We start from the raw sequence: 21,089 nt of genomic DNA, 5'->3' as shown, positions 1-21,089 counted from the left end.
AAATTATAAACAAAATATGGTTAATTTTATACGCAATGTATCTTAATTATGATGTGTATCACTTTCTTATAAAAGAACGAGTATTAATGTGATTAAATGATTTATTTAATTGATTGTGATATATTTGTCTCTCGTCTCAAGAGAAAATGTCAAATGTGAATGCTCTTGATAAGGAAATATGATAACATGAATTGCCATTTTCACAGTTAGGAATTAGGATATATAACTTTTTAAGGTAAATGTGAAAAGTAAAAAAAAAAAAAAAAAAAAAAAAAAAAAGTCTACTGCAAGTTTAAAATTAATTGAAATTATAAAATATTTTAATGAATTACACTTTTTCTTACTCGCGTTTCACATGAGTAATCACGTTAAAAGAGATAAGTCATCCATAATTAACTAAACCCTATTTATATATTCCTATGTAAACTTTTTTTTTTCCTTTCCCTTTCCTAAAAAACTTGAAGCATGCTCAAATTTTATGAATTTATATAGAAGTTGATATTTTTAAATTAAAAATAAAATACTTTAACTTATTTTATGCGTAATTTATTGTATAAATATAAATGTATTATTAATGTATTTAAAAAAGATTTCAAAAAATAAGAAATGCAATGTTAATATGGTGACGTAGCAAAGCTCTCGGTAAAAATAAATAAATAAATAAATAATAAAAAAAGTACAATGCTCGTTCTTCTCATCACCTGGAATAGCAAAAATAAAATAAAATTATACTCACAAATATTCATAAGTAAAACCTGCACTTAAAATAGATAATTAAATGGTATTTGTTTGTTAATGGGGTGTTTACAAAAAATAAAGTACTTATACATGTAGATGTAGATGTCCGTACCTTGAAATTATTTAAATTCAAATAATGCATTTATTTTTATTATATATATATATATATACATTTTTTTTAGTACAACTGCATATTATAAAATTAATTTTAACATAAATGTTTTAAAATTATTTTTTTAGTTTATTTCATTTTTTATCTTAAATTATATTTTAAAAAGATTTACAAATAGTCATAAATATTCACTATATATAACATCTTCGATCTCATCTCCTTATCATTCCTATTTAATACTAACATTGTGTTTGATTGTAAAAAAAGAAATAAATGAAAGATACATAAAGAAAAAATAATTGAATGAAAATAGATAAGAAATAGAGAAAATTTTATAATGTTTGAATTAAGAGAAATAAAAAAGAAATAAAAGATAAACAATATTGTATATGCTTGACAAAATAGAAAGAAATAAGTGAAAAATAAAATAGATAAAAAAAAAAAGATAAATTAAAATTAAAACAATATTTTTAATATTAATTTATTTTAATTTTAATTTTTTAAATAAAACTATAAAAAGTAAATAAATAACTTTAATTTAAATCTCTTGAACTTAAACAAATAAACAATTAAATGTAAGGAAATGATCCAGAGATTATAATCGATTAAAAAACCTAATAATCGATTGAAACTTCCAATATTTTAGAACAGTAGTTTTGTAATATTGTAAAATGTAATCGATTAAATAATGATTTAGTTGATTAAATTTTACGTATTGAATATTTATTCATCATTTCTTCGTTGTTGAGAGAAGAATTAAAAGTTGTGGCTTTTTATTTCTGTTCTTATTTCTTATCAACAAAATACACATTATTATTTTTCATCCGTTCATTTCTATTATACCAAATGAAACCTGAGTTACGCCTCATAATTATATATTCTCTTGGCTCTTTATTATAATAAAAAAAAATACACATTTTTATTTTTAAATATAAATAAATTTTAACTATTTTCTTTTATCTTATTTAATAATATTTTCTCTAAAACATGTTTCATTTAACACATGACTATTTAATTACTCTACTTTTTTTAACATACATAACAAGAATAATTTAAAAAGAATATTATAGAATTTGTAAATTTAATATAGATAATTAATTTATTTAATTAATATATATATACACTTTTCTTTACTTATAATAAAAAGTACCTACTAACTTGACATTATAAGTCCTTGAACATTGAAGTCCGACAACTTACTATCAATATTAGAATAAATCACATTGGCATTTTATAAGATTTTATAAAATTACAAATAAACCTCTATTTTTTCTACCCATACTAATTTTTCTTAATTATTTAAAACAATTCCATGATACTATACTCTTTAGACATTATATTAATTTTTTAATTATTAAAAAAAACACTACATTATCTCTCCATGTAAAAGATGCTGTAAAAGCTTTCTTTTTTTTTATATATATAAAAAAAACTATGAGTAATCTCATGAAATCTTAGAAATGGTAGTGTATTTACTCTTAATATTATTATGTATATGGGCATTTCCTTGTAAGTTACTTCACATAGCATGATAGAAAGATATCCTAGTTTTGCTTATATACATGCGGTGATCTAATGAATAATGTTGAGAATGGGTAACATCTCATAACAAGAATCTTATACCTTTTTGCCACCACTTCCCCAAGCACCTATATTGGTGCAAGTTCAACATATATGCTCTGACTTTTGAGTAGTAATGTGTCACTTAGATACCTTATCACATTTTGTTTTATACAACACTATGACACGAATCAAAATTCAAGCCACATTACTAATGTCTAGGCTCCGCTTAAAGAAAGACATTACTTGTGTCCCGTGTCGGTGAATTTAAAGTATGGAAGCTATATAGAGTTACTTGCTTCTTTATTCCTAGATAGGCTATCCCTTTTATGATCGTTGGTTGCATCCATTCATCAATACCTTTCCAAATTAGTTAGATGGTTGTATATAACTTGTAAGCCACCCACCAACACCAACTACATGTTCACTTAAAAAAATCAAAAATCAATGATACGTGGTGTTATAATCATAGACACACACAACAGATAACACACCATTTTAAATGCATCATACGTTAACACATGAAAATATATCGAGTCATGAATTACATACAATTTCAATAAAATAAAAAATAAAAAAATAAATAAAATAAAAGTAAAAAGTCACACTATTAACGATTAAGAGTTGGGTTTGCGTTCTTATTGATATTTTTCAATAAAAATTAAAGAATAATTGATGATATACAATAACAATACAACGTCTTTTTTAAAAATATATTTTTCCATTATTTCATGTTATAAAAAGAGATAAATACAAAAATAATATTGTACAGTTGTATTCCAAAATGAAACTATTAGTACAAATTAAAATTATAGTTTATATTAATAAATAATTTTTTATATAACTCATATTAATTCCTATATATATATATATATATATATATATATATATATATATATATATAAACATGTGTACCTATTTAAGGGTATTTTGGTCATTTTCTCCATCGTGACTGTAGTAACCCAATTTCGTCCGGGAAATGTCAATTTTTGTTTAAAAAAAATAGAAAAAAAGGTATATTCAAAAAAGAATAAAAAAGACAAAAATACGTAAGTCAAATGTAACACCTCATTGTTTATACTTTTATGGAGGGTAATTTAGTATTTTTTTATAAAATTCCTAGCCCAGAACGGGCCGTTCCCAATCTGGAATGGGCCGTTCTAACTTTCCAAAATGCCTTAAAATTTCTATCCCGGAACGGGCCGTTCCAAAACTGGAACGGGCCGTTCCAACCTTTCAAAAAAGTCCTAAAATTTCTAGCCCGGAACGGGCCGTTCTGATTTCAGAACGGGCCGTTCCAATCTTCCAAATAAGAGCTAAATTTCTAGCTCGGAACGGGACGTTCCCAAAATGGAACGGGCCGTTCCCACAACTGGAACGGGCCGTTCCCAAACTGGAACGTGCCGTTCCCAAACTGGAACGGGCCGTTCCAATTTTTAAAAAAGACCTATAATTTTTAGGCCAGAACGGCCGTTCTCAAACTACCAAAATACCTAAAAATTTTAGTCCAGAACGGACCGTTCCGAAATTGGAACAGCCCGTTTCGAAGTTGGCCGTTGTGAGTAAAATTGCAGCCCCGGAACGGGCCGTTCCGGATTCAGAACGGGCCGTACCGGTCCCTCCAGAAAGTCTATAAATAGCGCCCTTCCCCTTCCCAAAGGCACCAACACACACATCTCTCCCCCCTTGGCCTTCCCAAAGGATACCCTTCCCACACACATCTCCACCTTGGACCAGAGGGAACCCAGAGAAGGAGACCCACTTCTGTAGCGAAGAATTGTGAGTATATTAAACTCATTTCTTTTTCTTTTTTTTATTTTATTATTTTTATATTAGTAATATCTTTAGTCCTTATTTAAATTCAAAATTTGATTAAATATCATAATATAGTTTTAAAATATTTAATATAAATATATGAAATTATTGTATTAAAAATTTTATTGGAGGAATGGTTAATTAGATGTGACATCTTTTTAACCTTTGAATTTAAAGTACAAGTTGTGACAGCTTATCTTTAAATTTTTCCTCCAAAAACAAAAATGTCCGACTAAGAATTTTTAACATCATAACATCGCTAGCAATAATTATAATTAAAATTTTATTGAATTGACTTTGGTGTACACCTTAGTTAATTTTATATTTTTAAGATGAATGAGCTGAGACAGTTCAAGAATCTTATATTTAACAAAAATAAAATTTAATTAAAAAATATCAACATACAAATATTTTTTACAAAGAACTACGTGACTCTGATTCTTCATTACACATGAAGATACGTAGGAGCAAGAACTAAATCTTGTCGAGCCAAAAGAATAAAAAATATTTTATTTTCCTTTTTATATAACAATAATAATTTTAACCTTTTTTCCATGCATAATTTAAATTAGTTAAATAAAATATATTTGATTATTTTAGTGAGATAAATATTTTTATAAATTATAAATAATTAGTTTAATTAATTAAAGGTAATCGTCTTAGGACGAACGTTGTGAGGTGCTAATACCTTCCTCACACGTAATCGACTCCCGAACTCAAAAATTTGGTTTTCGTAGACTATTTTCTATTTTATGGTTTTTCCAATGTTTTTCCGTAAAAAATAACATTGGTGGCGACTCCTCTTTTTCAATTTATTTTTCGCCGTCCCGTCGCGACCGAGGTTGCTACAGATGGCGACTCCACTGGGGATATTTTTGAGAGTCAAGCCTATAATAATTAGTTAAACTAATTAATAATTTTTTAAAATGTTTATCTCACTTTTATTTTTTTATGTTCCTTATTTGTTGTTTGTCTTATATGCATGAATTATATAAATAGGTGTTGTGTAATTTGAACTTTAGGATATAAGGATTTTATTTTTTTTTATCATATGTGCTATGTTTTGTAGATTGGATAGTATAAGGTTGCTCCCTTCACACACTTCACTTGCATAATTTTACACACGTTTATGAGTGGAGTCCTATGCCCGGACTTGAGTGCAACTTAGGATAGTAAGAGGTTGAGTAGTAGTAACCTTCTTGATGAACATCTTGTTTGGTTATTATGAAGGCCTCACTTAGAGTTTGATCCTTTCAAGGGTATTATCACCTCTAATAGTTTACCTATTATTGTGACTAATATCCTAAGAAGGGTTATTGACTCTAGGAACCTGTTTTAGAACTATAGTCCCACCCTTTTGAGAGGAACACGTGTTAGTAGTCCATAGAGTTTTCAACTTAAGGATGTCCTTATTAAGTATCACAGGAGCAATGTTCTACCTTTACGTTCGAATGACGCAAAAAAAAAAGAGAGAATTTTATTCCATTTCATAATACACATCATACATTTTTTTGACTTTTATCATATCTCACACATCTTCAATATAACATTCATCACCACAAAACTATTCATGCATGCATGCATTCATCTACATTTCATAATTCATTCATGACATACATTTTACATCTTTGCATAAATTTTTTTTTATGAAATCATGCATACAACTTTAAAAGATTGCAATTGTGATCATCATTGACACTTGTTTCTAAAAAATGAATACAGTTCTCTCTTGCATAATTCAAAGTAAGATCATTATTCCATTTGAGCATTTAGTCTAAAATGTATCTCATAACATTCAATATTTTCATAATCTCCCATGACATTCACGCATAAGCATTATTTATATTAAGTAATCATGTTAGGTATATTCATCAACATATCCATCGTCTTTTCTTATCATTCTCCATAATTGCATTCATTCTCATTTCATCATCCCGAATCAAATGCATTTGTTTCTCTAAAAAACAAAAAAAAAAACATAAAGAAAAACAAAAAAACATTTTTTTTCATTTCAAATTCTTCACTCCAACATTTTTCTTTTATACATGCATTTCATAGTAAAATAAAGGTCTAATTGATTGCTCATTCATGTCATTTTTAAAAAAAAATAACAACTATCTAATTTGATTATTTCCTTTTAAAGAGGATGTTAAGCAACAAATTTATGCAATGTCTCAAAAAAAGGGAAACAAAGAAAAATGGGGAATAACATGAAATTATTGTTCTCACTTACATTTAATTCTCAATCAAGAAGATGAGCTCTTTGACAAATTAACTTGTCAATTGACATGGTTTTAAAATCATTGTTAACCTTTTGAAGTACTTATTTCATTAACTTGCATAACAAGTTGTGTTGTTATCTTCATTGTCATAAATTTTCTGTCCCATTACATCTCATAGTTTTCTCATTATTCTTCCAAAAATGAATAGCTTGTCCTCATAAAAAGTCAAATCTGTTGGATGATTCTCAATTAGAAAGTTTGGCAATAGAAATTTGAAGATTTCTTATCGGGGCAAATTTATCATTTTATGAGTATTTGTCCGACCATCTACCACATTTAATGGTGATAAGTCTTATGAGCAAAAAATAAAAAATAAAAAGAGTGAAAAAATGTAAAGTCCGTTAGACTGAAAACCCGAAAGGGCGATCTAAGCAAAAGTTAGGACAATAAAAAAGAAAAAAAGAAAAAAAGAAAAGGAGCAACATGGAGTTCATTAAGTTTTGTCTTAGGATTAACCTTTAAAAATAAGCAATTGAGATTTGAAATGATGTATGACTATGTTTCTCTATCTCCAAAAATATACCACTTGCTACCCAAATTTGAGCCTAAAAGTGAAAATTTTCTTCAATTACCTCAAAAATTACCTCAAACAAGGCTCACCCTCAAAACAGGAACAACACAATGGTCCCATTTAATTTAGCTTGTTTATGATACCATCAAAACAATGAAAATGAAAAAGAAGAGAAATGAACCAAAAGCATCAAAAGGCCATTGTTTTATCCGTGTGACAAGCAATGTGGTGGTTAAGTTCATCAAAATTCAACATCACAATCATTCACCATATTATCCTAAGATGAATGGGGCAGTAGAAGCGGGAAATAAGAATATAAAGAAGATTATTCAGAAGATGGTGGTTGCCTGCAGGGATTAGCATGAAATGCTCTCTTTTGCTCTACATGGATATCGCATTTTTGTTTGCACTTCTACTGGGGCAATTTCGTATTCTCCAGTTTATGGTATGGAAGCAGTCATTCCCATTGACGTTGAGGTACCTTCTCTAAGAGTATTGGCCGAAACTAAACTCGAGGAAGCATAATGGGTTCAGGCTCTCTATGATCAGTTGAACCTAATTGAAGAGAAGAGATTAAATGCCTTGTGTCATGGTCAATCATATCAAAAAAGGATCAAGAGAGCTTTTGCCAAAAAGGTTTGCCCGCAAGAGTTTCTAGAAAGAGATGTGGTATTGAAGATCTTACCACCTCAAAAAGATTATAGAGGGAAGTTGACGGGAAGATCTATTGAACCCAATAAACTCTAATGCAGCCAAGAAATTCTATGCAAAATAATAACAAAAATAAAAAGCTCGCTATGCTGAAAACCTGAAAAGGCAGCTTAGGCAAAATTTAGAGCAACCTGCTAGGCTAAAAACTCGAAAAGAGCAGTCTAGGCAAAAGTTAAGGTCTAAAAAAAATGAAAATAAATAAAAGAAACAAGAGCTCGCTAGGCTGAAAACCTCAAAAAGGCGGCCTAGGCAAAAGTTAGAGCAACCTGGTAGGCTGCAAACTCCAAAAGAAAAAACCTAGGCAAAAGCTGGGGTGAAAAAAAAAGAGGGGCGAAGGAAAGAAACCGAAAAAGCATTGAAGCCAACACTATAGCAAAGATCCTTGTTTCGAATAACCTCCAAACACACATTTGGGCCTTTGTATCTTTTCTTTCATATCCATCTCACCGACCAGTGTTACAATCTGATAAAGTCCATACAGATCAAAAATTGGTTGCTTCTTTTTTTAAGTTTAGTCTTAAGACAAAACACTTGAACTCATCTATCGATGTTAACAAGATTGCTCCAAAAAAAAAATACAAATGTTCGTAAGACTTGTACATCCATTACATCATGGAGAGAAACAAACATCCAGTGCAAAATCTTCTATTCATCGATGTTCATTCATTACTACACTCAATAATTATGAGAATCATTCAAAATGATAGATTGGGAACAAATCACAAGTCATGCCCTCCTTTAACTCCCCCTTACCCAATTAAATGAGACATTTGTTTTATGTCTTATTTCTCCATCAATTCATACATCAATATTATTTCCTTGAGTCAGAAAAGAAGGCAATCACATTCATCATTGTCTCCTACTCTACCCCTTCCTTTCAAAACTAAATTGGGACAACCACTTCACACTGGGGCGAAGGATCTCATTGTCATTTCATCACCTTAACTTTCAATTGGAATAATTGTCTAGTCCAACTTTGTTCCCTATTTCTTCATAAATTGGGGCAACTCAAAGTACTCCTTTTATACCGGGACAAGTTGTCAACTATCATCACATTTTCATTCCAACCATATGATCCATGTGTCTCAAGTTTAATCAAGTCAATGCCTGTATCATCCATATTCCACCATTCTAAATACGGGTGATCCTTCCCATATGTGTCACTGTTTGATTCTATCCACTAAAGTCTAAAGTGATGTAAATCATTTGTCTCACTTGTTCAAAGTCCAAGTTAGTCCAAATCCTTCCAGTTTTCACTCCATTAATTTGACATCAAACTGGGACAATTGCTCAATCTCTTGTTTCCATCAAGTTCTCAATTTTTGTCATATCTTGGGGTCGTTTGCTCTATTTTCTCTACATCAAAACAAATTCACGTTCAAATATCCTTTTTGAATAGCATTCCAAAAAAAAATCAGCTGTCATTGTTATGCATGTTGGTTAAATGATGTTTCAAAAGGAATGACAAGGTGGTGATAATCACTTGATTGACAAGTTAGGCCAAATGAGTCTTACTTGATTCTAGGTGGGATAAGCTTGAAAAGATAAATTGTGAGATCATTTTTCAAAGAAGAAAAGAACATGATTTCATGGATTTGAAAAAATGAAAAAAAAAAAGGTGAATAATTGAGGCACAAAAAGGGCTTTGCATGGATTTGCTTTCTCTAAAGAAAATATTCATTTTTATGATTTTCTAAAAAAAAAAATAAACAAAAATAAAAACAAAAACAAAAACAAACAAAAAAACAAACAAAAAAAACAAACAAAAAGAAGAAGAAAAAAAAACAAAAATTGAAATGTGTCTATGACACCTCATAAGAATCCAAACACCGAATCAAGCATTACATCATTTGCATTAATATGTTTAAAGTGTTCGTTCATGTCCAATCATCACTTGGCATCCACTTTGTTTGCATCAAAGTTTGGTATTTTCCTAATACATGCATTCAAATTCATCACTTGCATATAAAGTCTCGCACTAGTCTGACATCTATATCATCTACGTTTGAGTTTGGCACATGTTTGACATTCATTACATCATAGTTTGGTACACCCATTCAAATCCAATACTTGTCCAACATCCACATTGTTCACATTAATGTCTAATACTTTGTTTAACACATTCATTCAAGCCCAATTCATACTTGTCATTTGCATCACCAAAAGTTTGGTCCATCCCTAACTCATGCATTCAAGTTCAATACATGCTTAGCATCCACAACATTTGTACCAAAGTTCGGTACTTATCATCCACATGTAATCAAGTAATGTACTTGCATAACACATGCATTGAAGTTTATTTTACTTGGCATCAACATTGTTTCTATCAAAATTCTCACTCTTTAATGTTTCGGGTCCCCGCGCCCATGTTTTGAGCCTCCACGCTCACTCTTTTATGATTCGAGCCCCCGTGCTCACTCTTTCATGTTTCGGGTTCCTGCGCCCATGTTTTTAATCTTTCGAGCCCACGTGCTCACTTTTTAATTTTCAAGCATTTATCAATCTTTTGAGCCCCCGCGCTCACTCTTTTAATTTTTAAGCCTCTATCAATCTTTCGGGTCCCCGCGCCCATGTTTTTAATTTTCAAGCCTCTATCAATCTTTCAGGTCCCCGCGCCCATGTTTTTAATTTTCAAGCCTCTATCAATCTTTCAGGTCCCCGCGCCCATGTTTTTAATTTTCAAGCCTCTGTCAATCTTTCGGGTCCCCGCGCCCACGTTTTTAATTTTCAAGCCTCTATCAATCTTTCGGGTCCCCGCGCCCACGTTTTAATTTTCAAGCCTCTAACAATCTTTCGGGTCCCCGCGCCCATGTTTTTAATTTTCAAGCCTCTATCAATCTTTCGGGTCCCCGCGCCCACGTTTTTAATTTTCAAGCCTCTATCAATCTTTCGGGTCCCCGCGCCCACGTTTTTAATTTTCAAGCCTCTATCAATCTTTCGAGCCGCCGCGCTCACTCTTTTAATTTTCAAGCCTCTATCAATCTTTCGAGCCCCCGTGCTCACTCTTTTAATGTTTCATGCCTCTATTAATTTTCAAGCCTCTATGCTCACTCTTTTACTTTTCAAGCCTCTATGCCTCTATTAATTTTCAAGCCTCTATGTTCACTCTTTTAATTTTCAAGCCTCCATGTTCACTTTTTTACTTTTCAAGCCTCTATGTTCACTCTTTTAATTTTCAAGCCTCTATGTCCACTCTTTTAATTTTTCAAGCCTCTATGACCACTCTTTTACTTTTTAAGCCTGTATGTCCACTCTTTTAATTTTCAAGCCTCTATGTCCACTCTTTTAATTTTTGAGCCCCTGTGCTCACTCTTTTAATTTTCAAGCCTCTATCAATCTTTCGAGCCCCGTGCTCACTCTTTTAATCTTCAAGCCTCTATCAATCTTTCGAGCCCCCGCGCTCACTCTTTTAATTTTCAAGCCTCTATCAATCTTTCGAGCCCCCGTGCTCACTCTTTTAATGTTTCATGCCTCTATTAATTTTCAAGCCTCTATGCTCACTCTTTTAATTTTCAAGCCTCTATGCTCACATATCAATTTTTCGAGCCCCCGTGCTCACTCTTTTAATTTTCAAACCTCTATGCTCACTCTATCAATCTTTTGAGTCTCGTGCTCATTCTTTTAATTTTTAAGCCTCTATGCTCACTCTATCAATCTTTCGAGCCCTCACGCTCACTTTTTTAATGTTTTGAGCTCTCGCGCTCACCTTTTTAATGTTTTGAGCCCCTGCACCCATGTTGTTTAATGTTTCGCGCCTTCATGCTCACTCTTTTAATGTTTTGAGTCCTCGCGCTCGTGTCTTTTAATGTTTCGAGCTCTCGCGCTCATGTTTTTTAATGTTTCGTGTCCCTCGTGCTCATGTTCCTTAATGTTTCAAGCTCAGGGACGAAATTGGTGGCTTCTTTACTTATATTTTACTACGATAATATGGAAACAAGAGTTGTTTATATTATCTAGTAAAATTAAGTAAAGAGGGGCAACTGTAGTAACCCAATTTCGTCCGGGAAATGTCAATTTTTGTTTAAAAAAAAATAGAAAAAAAGGTATATTCAAAAAAGAATAAAAAAGACAAAAATACGTAAGTCAAATGTAACACCTCATTGTTTATACTTTTATGGAGGGTAATTTAGTATTTTTTTATAAAATTCCTAGCCCAGAACGGGCCGTTCCCAATCTGGAATGGGCCGTTCTAACTTTCCAAAATGCCTTAAAATTTCTATCCCGGAACGGGCCGTTCCAAAACTGGGACGGGCCGTTCCAACCTTTCAAAAAAGTCCTAAAATTTCTAGCCCGGAACGGGCCGTTCTGGTTTCAGAACGGGCCGTTCCAATCTTCCAAATAAGAGCTAAATTTCTAGCTCGGAACGGGCCGTTCCCAAAATGGAACGGGCCGTTCCCAAACTGGAACGTGCCGTTCCCAAACTGGAACGGGCCGTTCCAATTTTTAAAAAAGACCTATAATTTTTAGGCCAGAACGGTCGTTCTCAAACTACCAAAATACCTAAAAATTTTAGTCCAGAACGGACCGTTCCGAAATTGGAACAGCCCGTTTCGAAGTTGGCCGTTGTGAGTAAAATTGCAGCCCCGGAACGGGCCGTTCCGGATTCAGAACGGGCCGTACCGGTCCCTCCAGAAAGTCTATAAATAGCGCCCTTCCCCTTCCCAAAGGCACCAACACACACATCTCTCCCCCCTTGGCCTTCCCAAAGGATACCCTTCCCACACACATCTCCACCTTGGACCAGAGGGAACCCAGAGAAGGAGACCCACTTCTGTAGCGAAGAATTGTGAGTATATTAAACTCATTTCTTTTTCTTTTTTTTATTTTATTATTTTTATATTAGTAATATCTTTAGTCCTTATTTAAATTCAAAATTTGATTAAATATCATAATATAGTTTTAAAATATTTAATATAAATATATGAAATTATTGTATTAAAAATTTTATTGGAGGAATGGTTAATTAGATGTGACATCTTTTTAACCTTTGAATTTAAAGTACAAGTTGTGACAGCTTATCTTTAAATTTTTCCTCCAAAAACAAAAATGTCCGACTAAGAATTTTTAACATCATAACATCGCTAGCAATAATTATAATTAAAATTTTATTGAATTGACTTTGGTGTACACCTTAGTTAATTTTATATTTTTAAGATGAATGAGCTGAGACAGTTCAAGAATCTTATATTTAACAAAAATAAAATTTAATTAAAAAATATCAACACACAAATATTTTTTACAAAGAACTACGTGACTCTGATTCTTCATTACACATGAAGATACGTAGGAGCAAGAACTAAATCTTGTCGAGCCAAAAGAATAAAAAATATTTTATTTTCCTTTTTATATAACAATAATAATTTTAACCTTTTTTTCAATGCATAATTTAAATTAGTTAAATAAAATATATTTGATTATTTTAGTGAGATAAATATTTTTATAAATTATAAATAATTAGTTTAATTAATTAAAGGTAATCGTCTTAGGACGAACGTTGTGAGGTGCTAATACCTTCCTCACACGTAATCGACTCCCGAACTCAAAAATTTGGTTTTCGTAGACTATTTTCTATTTTATGGTTTTTCCAATGTTTTTCCGTAAAAAAATAACATTGGTGGCGACTCCTCTTTTTCAATTTATTTTTCGCCGTCCCGTCGCGACCGAGGTTGCTATAGTGACCTTCATTTTATAATCATTGAAAAAGAGTTTTCGTCTTTTAATACTTAAAAATGGATAGAAAAAGTACTTATCCAACACTCTAAGTCTTGATTTCATTACACTAATAGAGTAATAAATGCTTAATTATTTTACCTTTTTAAGTATCTTTATTTATATTAATATTATTAGACTTGGACTCTCTATAATTATAATTATGGGTCTTATCTTATTTCGTTAATATATAAGTTTTGATTTTAACCTCGACCTCAACTTTAACACTAATCATAAAAATATCTTGAGTTATTTGAGAATTTTTACCGCTTTAAAATGTTGATTTTAGTCCCAGCATCAAATTTAGCCTTAACACTAATTGTAAAAACAATCTAAATTATATAAGAACCTTTTGATACTTTAGAATCCTTTAAATATAACTCTTACCCATCAAATGAACTCCTATAGAAATAAAGTAATATCTTTAATCACGATCCTATGTTTTTAGACCAATGATTCAATCTCAATCTTGATCAAGTAATAATAATTATATATATATATATATATATATATATATATATATATATATATATATAATCCTAATATTTGACATTTTTATTTGAGTTTTTTTTAGCGGTAATAGACAAAAGTTTGGTCCTAATATTTTGGTTCATTTTTTTAAACACAGTTACATTGGAAATACGACATAAACATCATTTTTTTTACGCATAAAGTTATACTTTCTAATTTTATATATATATATATATATATATATATATATATATATATATATATATATAAACTATTTGTATATATACAACATGTGTTTTTAGTGTGGAATTATATTGGACTCCGATGTCTTAAACAAAGTTTGATATTTATGTATTGTGGAAAAAAAAAATACACGTAATTAGAAAGAAATATTTCATCAAAGATAATTAGTTAGATTTTTATCTAAAATTAGTAATTTTGTATAATTGATGAATACTTTTACCGTTTTACACAAATAACAGTGAAAAAATAAATACATTTGTGTATATAGAGAATATAAAATATCTTTTGCTCGTGTATAAAAGATAAACAATAAACATTAATTAATGATATACGAGACAAATGTTTTCGGCCCAACAAAGCCCAAGACAAGTTGCTTTCACAATTTCATAATCATTTGTTATTTATATTTATATTATATTGAATAATAAATATAAATGTTTTTTTTTCCTTCTCTCCCATTATTATATTCCTATAGCTTTCAATTTATTATATGTTTATATTTTTCTCAATCCAGACTACAACGACAGTTTCGACAATATATAAACAGTTGGTCGAGTTGATTGAAAGATCTAATAAAACTATATATTAATAATACCTCAAAAAAAAAATCAAATTAAAATATCTCAAATGAGAGAGACAGAGAGAGGAGTTGACGGGATTTATTGATAGAATAGCCGCTGTTGAACTGTTAATTGTAATTTAAATATTTCTAAAATCATAATTACAATTTTTATATTAAAAGGTATGTTGTATGTAAATTTATTTTTCTTATATAAACCAAGCCTAAAATGAATCCGATTGAGACAAAATATAAAAAAAAAATGACATGAAAAACGAAACACATAAACTAATATGGATATATATTATCAGGATATTCAAGACTTCTCTATGTAATAACATACATTATATTCATATATTTTTTTGACATAAATTATATTAATGTTTTAATATATATTGTAAGAAATTAGAATACATAGTATATATAATCGCATATTATATATCTTTTACATGCATCCCGGCATGCGTGTGTAGATTACCTTGATAACATTAGTTGACAAGGGATGGCCACTTATGTTTTTTGTTACAAGATCACTGTCTTGGAACATTGAGATAATATAATCCATGGAGTGGGAGCCAAATATTTGCTTTTGAAATGTTGTTTATGAAACATTGTTTTTATTCGAAGGTAGCCATTGAAGTTGATGTGTGTAGGGAGTATTTGGCCACCGACTAATCACGTAGCATCGCCGTCCAAGGCTGCTAAATCTTCCACGTAGCGGGACGTGACGTCAGGCGTAGCGGTTGGTGACGTCATCTAGGCGCAGCCATGGGCGGTGGCGACCACCACACAGGACAGCATGCGAGTTTCAAAAAGAAATGGACGTGGACAGCACGTGATCTTGCCGTTTTCATTGGTGGGGGCAACCACTGATGGAGCGACGCGTGGATGGAACACTTGTTAAGGTAACCAACTTGGGAGGGTGACGTTGGGTGGTGGAAAAACGTTACACGTAGTACGTAGAGCTGACGTTTGTCACATTGCATGCTTCTTGTTTTGGGCTACGACTCTCACCCACTCCTAAGTCCTAACTCATTCTTTGCTTTTTAATTTAATTAATAAATTATTGAAACTTGGAGAGTGAACAAGATTCATGCATGGGAACAGTGTATGAATCTGGTATCTCTTTATTACATACCGTACGTTTTATTTATTTAGTTGCATCAAGATATCTTTTGCTCAACATGCACAGTTTAGATATCAAACTTTCAACGTGCTTAAAAAATTTAGCTACTGCTTCGAGCTGCGGCCTTTTGGGCTCGTTTAATGGACCCGAGGCCCAGTTTTCTTCAAGAAAATGTACGCTAAATTAATAATCCAAGTCAATGTTGTACATACAATTGTTTCAGTATCTATTTCAGAATTGTGGCTAAGTGGACTCAAACTCGAGTGTTTTATTAAAACATCTTGATTACAGGGGAAAATAATTGTCTTTTATTTTGAAATGCTCTGTATCTATTGGCTTCTTTATATGTTTACCCGTTGATTAATCACTACTTAAAAAGGTTAATTACTATTTACACTTATAGTTATCTCAATACATTTTGGTTTTAAAAATTTGTAGCAAATTATGTTTTTCATTAAAAATGTAAGGCTATAAATATAGATGCGGAATTCCACTAAGAAAATAATTAAGTCCCATGTTGTATATGACATAGTGTACCCTTCTTTCTGTTTTTTTGTGGTGAGTAGGGTCTTATTTCCTTTTTCTATGTTCTTAGAGCCAAGTACCCTAGAAAAATGGAAGAGACGTATGAACATGCGAATTTGTATGGATGCCAAAAGAGACTTTATTTAAAGTAAACTGGAAATAGAGAGACTGAGAGAGAGGAATTATTTATAGTCATCACATGAAGCATCCAGGTGACGCATGCATTGATGTAAGAAAGTTGAAACAGAGAAGAAAGGGTCTAGTTGGGAATGCGGAAATAGAGAGGGGTAGTGTTGCGAGGTTTAGGGGGTGAATCCCAAACTGAGAAAGCACTTTCACAGTTCATCCACTTTTGAGTCAATCCTGGGTAGTGTCGGTCTATGACATCTTTAAGGCTCTCTGTGCTATTCACCCATGCAAGTCCTGTCTTTGTGTACGTCTCTTCATTGTAGTGGCTTGTGAAGAATTTATCAGCTTCCAACCTCCTGCATCAACCCACATATAAACATATTTAAACAAATTATAGCATTTGTGCATGAGTTTAATTACCTGGTTGCCATGAGAAGGAAAATCACGAAGGCCGTCTCACTGATGGCGAACCCTTTGATCTTCTTCTCAGCCATCAGTCCCACAAGCAGATCAAGATCTTCAACATTATCATCACCATACACTTCTTTCAGAACTTCAACAGCTTCTTTATCATCCGTTAAATCTTCCCATTTTTCTATTGGCAATAGCAGCAATCCCCTCCTGAACTCGTTGTACCTAGCAACGTTCCTCTCCCTATCCCTATAAACTGCATATATATTCCATTCCATCAATACATGTATATAACATTATTAGCTTTTCCTTCTCCATTCCTTAATTGCACATATATATTACCTTCAAGAGCTGCAAGGTCGACATTGTGAGGCCTCTCTTTAGCATCCTCATCATGTACTACAAGATCCCTAAGCCATATGGGGTAATTCCAAAGTTCTAGGGCTCCACAAGCCTGATGACCCATTGATACCATCTGCTTCTCAAACCCAATTTTGTCCAAGGCCATTTCACCCTTGTGACCAATAAGGTCTTTCATAGGAACCCTGCAACATTATCGTTAATTAAGGAATCTAGCTAGTAGTTTTTGCATGCAGATGATCATGATCCTAAAATTAAGCATATATAATATATACTCTTGGAGCAACGGTGGCTGTTTGTTGGGTCCTGGACTAGCTGAGATGTCTCGGTACTGAAGAGAATCAGGAAGAAGGGAGTGCATTCTATAAACGCCAACAAATTCCTCGGTTAAAGAATAGGGGACACCGTAGTTAACAGGCTTCCTCATACCAACTAAACCTCCCAATATTGCTCCTCCAACGTGCCCGTATTGGTCCTTGAATTCCTTTCCTAACAATCCATACCTGAAATTAAGCAAAGTGAAAAATAGCAGAAGTTATTTATTTTAAATTTAAACTTTGGTGAATTTATTGAAAGTCCTCATCACCTCACACTAATGAAAAGTAATGTTGTAAGCATGTAAATAAATGACTGACCAGTTAGCACGCATGCCTGCAAGCATAGTGTCAGTTTTGAGGAGCTCAACAGTCCAGTCAATGGTGTGGACTTTTGCAATGACAGCCGAGACTACCAGCCTGCCATACCTATACAAATCTTCGTCGCTCAAGGATGGGTCCTCAGCCTAAAATTAACCATCGAGTATCAACAGCTTTAAAATCATGCATGTAATAAAATTTCAAAGCAAAAGATAAATTGGTTGAATAATGAGTATTGATATGAGTACCTTAATGGCATCACAAACAGCGTTGTGTTCTTTAATGAAAAGAGCCTGCAAGGTTGAGACACCAACCCAGCTATTACGTACATCACCGCAGATGGCAATGCCATCATCATCTCGGGCAAGAAGGCCATTTTCTGCGATCTTCAGTTTCCCATCTTGGTAGCTTCTCACTCTATCTTGTCTTTCCTTGTAGCTTCCGTATACCACACTTGCGTCCCTGAAAGTATATATATCATGCATGCATCATCACTATCACTCTATAAAATTAATGTATGGAAATAAGCCAATTAATGTTTACTACTTACCACCAAGAAGTACGAATATTCAAGTGGCCCTTCGGAATTCCAAAAAAACCGGTCGAAACTTCCTTTGTTTTGAGAAACTTGAAAGAACGAAGTGGACATTGGCTAGCAACCGATTCAGGAGCTGTAAGCTCATTCATCTATCCCATATTCAAACAATAAAACCAATTATCTATACATTCAATTCATCATAAATTCATTTCTTTTCATTTTAAAGGTCTTTTTAAGTTTTATAATCGTAAAAAAAAAAATTCTATCAATCAACATTTTTTTAAAATTCAATATAAAAAGTATGTAAATATAAATGGAATAGACAATAAAGGCAATTTTAGGGGTAATACAAATTTAATTGATTTAATTAATTATTAAATTATACAATTTTATACTCAAGATTATGTATATCAAATTTTATATTATTTCAAAATTATTTAATAATTTTTACACTACAAAAATGTTTCAATTTAGAGTCTCCCAAAAGTCGACTCTAAATAATAAAAATCGACGTAATATTATATTTATTATTGGTCATTTATCGATTTTTAGGTGACTTAATTTAAATAAATTGATACATTTTTTTTTGTGTTGGCTAAGAGACTCGAACCTAAAATCTTGATGTATTAAGTTAACTTGATAAACAATTGCATCACGACACAATATAAATATATAAGATTGAAAAAATTATCTTTATCTCTCTCAAAGCATGTATAGTATCGAAAAAACTAACATTATTCTTTAGATATAGCGTCGACTTTTTTGATGTTAAATTTAAATTGAGTTTAATGTTGGAAAAGCCGACACTATTCTTTAAATATAGTGTTGGCTTTTCTGACACTAACTTAATTTAAATTAGTGTTAAAAAAGTCGATGTTATGTGTAAAGAATAACGTCAGCTTTTTCGATACTAATTTAAATTAAGTTAATGTCAAAAAAATCGATATTATATTTAAAGAATAACGTTGACTTTTTCAAACTAAACTCAACTTAAATTTAGTGTCAAAAAAGTCGATAATATATTTTAAAATATCATTAACTTTTTCAACAGTATTTACGTCAACTATTAGCTGATATTTATCTTAGTGTTTTCTTGTAGTGTTATCATATTATTTTATTTTAATATATAATTTATTTAAAATATGTGTAAGTATCTATTTTTAGATAACGTATAAAAAAAAAGTTTAAATAATGTAAAACTTGACTTATATGATCTTGAATATAATATGACATAATTTAATAGTTAGATTGATTAAATTTAAATTTTTAAACTTACACTTAGTATTAACAGATTAAAAAAAACACGGTGGAACTAAAAATAAAAAAATATATAGAAAACAATTAATGTATAGAAGTATGGTAATTTGTTTGTATATAGTAATTTGAAATTTTGTTTTATTACGAAATTGGGATGATTTATATATGTATAGTGGTTAAAGTTACCTGGGAGGTTTCCTCAAGATGATCGACCCAATCATGTATCATAAACTGAATCCAAGAGGATGCTACGATGTTGAACTGCTTTCCTGTATCTTTGTAATTTCTACGAGCTAGAAGTTTAGTGGCAACCACGATGGGATCCGGTTTTAGGAGCTGGCCACGAAAAACACATGTTAAGTAGAAGAAGAAGGTGTGATCGAGATCGATAGTGAAAGAATGCAATGCAACGGTACCTTATCGTTCTGTGTAGAAGGTAACATATTTCTGCCAAAGAAAGTTTTATAGCCACCAGCACCTTGGAAGGGATCATTGTACGATCCATCCTGTTTCCGGTAAGGGTAGTCCTCTGGATTGTTCCTAACATTAACGGGATGTATCCCAACGTTGATCAAGTTGTATTGCTGATGAATGTGGCGTCGAGTGGCCAGGTAAATTAGCCCAAGTATCACTGGCATGCGATGCCACACTCCAAACCTGTCAATGTAGTGCACAACCTTTTCCATCGCAATTCATGTCATGCATCATTAATTATTAACTGCATCTATAACATTAGGAACACAAACAAAATCACCAGAATATACATATATTTACCAAAAATAAAAGGGTGTCGAGGAGGGTCATCTTAGCAATTGCTTCATGGAAGTCCTTGTGCACCAACACATTCAGGATTTTGGTCCAAATGGACTTCAACAGGAATAATATTTCTCGTAAGAACACCATTTCCTCTGCCACTTTTTCACAGTCTATCAGATTGTATGATGAGACTGATGATATCAACGTCGAATAACCTACACAGTATATATAAGCGCTTCAGAAATTTATGTAAACAAATGTTATCCAGAATCCAGAAAATCAATCATATGACCGAGAAAAACTCAAATCTCACGTCAATTAGATATAAGATAATTAAAAAATATATAAATAAAGAGTAATTCATATTTTATAAGTTGATTTTATAGAGTTAAGTTAAGCTTAAACATGTTATTTTAAGAGTATCTCAAAACTAATATAATTTGGATAAAGTTTTTCATTTGCATTTTACAAAATAAATATTTATTTTATAAAATTAAAGTATAAAATAAATAAATATTTTGAATCATATTAAAAATTTATTATGAATAAGTAAATTATATTTTAGATTTATAATAAATGTTTATCTTTGATTATTATGTTTTTAAGAGATACTAAAATTTAATTTAAATATAAAAGTGAAA

The 21,089-nt window shown here is 31.4% G+C and overlaps 1 protein-coding gene across 1 annotated transcript; it reads right to left on the bottom strand.

Annotated features, from left to right (window-relative positions):
- Window positions 1-16,485: 16,485 nt before the first annotated feature.
- On the bottom strand, window positions 16,486-20,674 carry LOC109817957 (alpha-dioxygenase PIOX). The gene is made up of 10 exons (XM_020383316.2): window positions 20,467-20,674; window positions 20,109-20,369; window positions 19,879-20,028; window positions 18,448-18,584; window positions 18,146-18,359; window positions 17,898-18,043; window positions 17,538-17,765; window positions 17,245-17,447; window positions 16,912-17,158; window positions 16,486-16,847 (listed from the first exon to the last, which is right to left on the bottom strand). The coding sequence occupies exons 1-10, from the start codon at window positions 20,593-20,595 to the stop codon at window positions 16,622-16,624; spliced, it is 1,941 nt and encodes a 646-aa protein (XP_020238905.1). The 5' UTR covers window positions 20,596-20,674; the 3' UTR covers window positions 16,486-16,621.
- Between the last annotated feature and the right edge of the window lie 415 nt (window positions 20,675-21,089).

The sequence above is a fragment of the Cajanus cajan genome, chromosome 7 (assembly GCF_000230855.2).
Source record: "Cajanus cajan strain Asha chromosome 7, NIPB_CcT2T_4, whole genome shotgun sequence".
NCBI lineage: Eukaryota > Viridiplantae > Streptophyta > Magnoliopsida > Fabales > Fabaceae > Cajanus > Cajanus cajan.
This window is presented reverse-complemented; position numbering and strand designations above follow the sequence as displayed.

Coding starts and splice junctions, on each gene's coding strand:
- LOC109817957 (XM_020383316.2), bottom strand. CDS start 20,595: ATGGTGTTCTTACGAGAAATATTATTCCTGTTGAAGTCCATTTGGACC. Junction 20,029..20,108: donor CTTCTACACAGAACGATAAG/GTACCGTTGCAT, acceptor TTTCGTGGCCAG/CTCCTAAAACCGGATCCCAT. Junction 18,585..19,878: donor ATCTTGAGGAAACCTCCCAG/GTAACTTTAACC, acceptor AATATGGGATAG/ATGAATGAGCTTACAGCTCC.